This window comes from Mesitornis unicolor, unplaced genomic scaffold, assembly GCF_000695765.1.
Source record: "Mesitornis unicolor isolate BGI_N332 unplaced genomic scaffold, ASM69576v1 scaffold33084, whole genome shotgun sequence".
Classification (NCBI taxonomy): domain Eukaryota; kingdom Metazoa; phylum Chordata; class Aves; order Mesitornithiformes; family Mesitornithidae; genus Mesitornis; species Mesitornis unicolor.
In genome coordinates, this window is record NW_010181403.1 from 12,357 (window position 1) to 14,511 (window position 2,155).

Consider the following 2,155-nt stretch of genomic DNA (forward strand, 5'->3'; position numbering starts at 1 on the left):
AAGGAGCTGCACGGCCTGGACATCCAGGTGGGCACCTTCGTGGAGGCGCTGGAGACGGGGGCCGTGCTCTGCTCCCACGCCAACCACGTCACCCGCACGGCTGCGGAGTTCGCCCGTGCCTGCCCCGCTGTGGCCCGTCACCTCCGCCTGCCCACGGCCGGTGTCACCTGCAACCTCGCGGCACAGCCGGGCACCTTCCAGGCCAGGGACAACGTCTCCAACTTCATCCAGTGGTGCAGGAAGGAGATGGATATTCAAGGTGAGATGCTGGGCTCCGTGGCCCCGTGTTTGATGCTGGACTCGGTGGCCCCATGTTTGATTCCTCTCCAGCTGCTTCTGGTGTCACCCTGGGTGCTTTCCCGTGTGTCCCCCAAAACCGGTGCCACCACACGCGATCCTGCTCTGGGATTTCTTGCAGAAGCTCCTCCATGCTCAGCAGCAGCTCTGCAGGGCGCTGGCACAGCCGAGGGGTTTGTCTGGGTGCAAATATGCGCTGGGGGGTGGAAATGGAAAGGGTGCGCGCTGCAATGTGACCCTGCTGTGTACGGCACAATCTGAGCCGTAAAGACACCAGGAGAGGTCCTGACGGGGTCTGTCACCCCGTCCCCACCACCAGCGGGTGCCCAGGAAGGGCATGGGCATGGAGTGACACATCCTCACACCCAGCCACTGTGTTTTCTGGCTTTGGGGGGGGCCATAAAGCAGCCATAGCACCGTGTAGATGCCCAAGGGGAAGACTCTTCCTCTGTCAATTTATCCCATTTTATCCCTTGTTGGACCCAGCCGTATTCCTGGCTCCAAGCAATACCATCCCTTAGGGCGGGTTTTAACTCTGCCCACTCCCCCCCCGTCCCCTTCATCCCCATCCCCACACTCAGCCTGGCCCTGCCCTACCCCAGACGTGCTGATGTTCGAGACGGAGGACCTGGTGCTGAGGAAGAACGAGAAGAACTTCGTGCTGTGCCTGCTGGAGCTGGCGCGCCGCGCTGCCCGCTTCGGTGTGCGCGCCCCTACCCTGGTGCAGATGGAGGAAGAGATCGAGGAGGAGCTCCGGCAGGAGATGGATCTGCCTCCTGCAGACACCCCCCTGCCCCGGCCCCCCCGGAAACCACGGGACCTCCACAACCTTGACCAGATGGTACGGAGGGGCATGGAGTGGGATGGGGATGGAAAAGAGGATGGGATGGGGATGGAGTTGCAGATGAGGATGAAGAGGGCAATGGGATGAGGATGGGAGCGGCCACCCAGGATCCCTGGTGAGGACCAATTGCTGCTGCCCACAGGGTCCGGACCAAAAAAAAACGTCCAGTTCCCCATGATCAAGATATCTGAAGGGAAATACCGCGTGGGCGGCTCTGACACCCTCATCTTTGTCCGGGTGAGTCTGCTGCACACCATGGTTCTAGGACACAAGAATCCTGCTCTGCTCCTTCAAAGCCTCTTCCATAACCCATCCCCAAACGAGGCCAATCAAGGATTTTTTTAACCATCATCCTCAAAGCACGCAAGCTCAGTCCTGTGGTTTGTGTTTGCTTGGATGCAACTGTCCATGTGTATGGGACAAAATCTGCTGTCCCACGCCAAGCCAGCGCCAGGTCTTACCCAGCAATGGGAACTCTGGGATGCTCTGTCCCTGTCCCTAAGCCTGGCCTTCACAAAGGGCTCAGCACATGGCACTGGAGGAGCTTTCCAAAAGACTCCTCACACTCCTCAGAGTGATGGAATGTGCTGGTCAGGAAGGCAGTGGTGAGATGGGGATGAAGCTGTCCTTTGGGAGACCTGGTGGCCCTTAGGGCAAGCCCAGCTGAGCCTGCCACCTCCAGGGGGGCTTAAAAAGAGGTGGGGAGTCCCATGGATGCCCTGCATGCACCTCCCTGGTCTCATGACGCACCCCATCCCCTGCAGATCCTGCGGGAGCACATCATGGTGCGGGTCGGGGGCGGCTGGGACACGCTGGAGCATTACCTGGACAAGCACGACCCGTGCCGCTGCACCTCGCTCTGTGAGTCCCCGTGTCCCCAAACCCTGCGGTGTCCCCAAACCCCGCGGTGTCCCCAAACCCCACGGCTCTGGGAGGGGGAGTGGTCTTCCCTGGGTCTCGCTGTTTCTGGGGCCATTTGCAGGATTTGGGGGCCATATGCAGGATTCTGGGATC

The 2,155-nt window shown here is 60.5% G+C and overlaps 1 protein-coding gene across 1 annotated transcript in view; it reads left to right on the forward strand.

Moving 5' to 3' along the window:
• Window positions 1-2,002, forward strand: part of LOC104539808 (GAS2-like protein 2) — a gene marked incomplete at its 3' end in the record, with an annotated part of 2,672 nt that extends 670 nt beyond the window's left edge. Inside the window, exons 2-5 of the mRNA XM_010183420.1 lie at window positions 4-259; window positions 900-1,138; window positions 1,310-1,378; window positions 1,906-2,002. Coding sequence (XP_010181722.1) covers window positions 4-259; window positions 900-1,138; window positions 1,310-1,378; window positions 1,906-2,002 — 661 coding nt within the window. The remainder of the gene's footprint in view (window positions 1-3; window positions 260-899; window positions 1,139-1,309; window positions 1,379-1,905) is intronic.
• Between the last annotated feature and the right edge of the window lie 153 nt (window positions 2,003-2,155).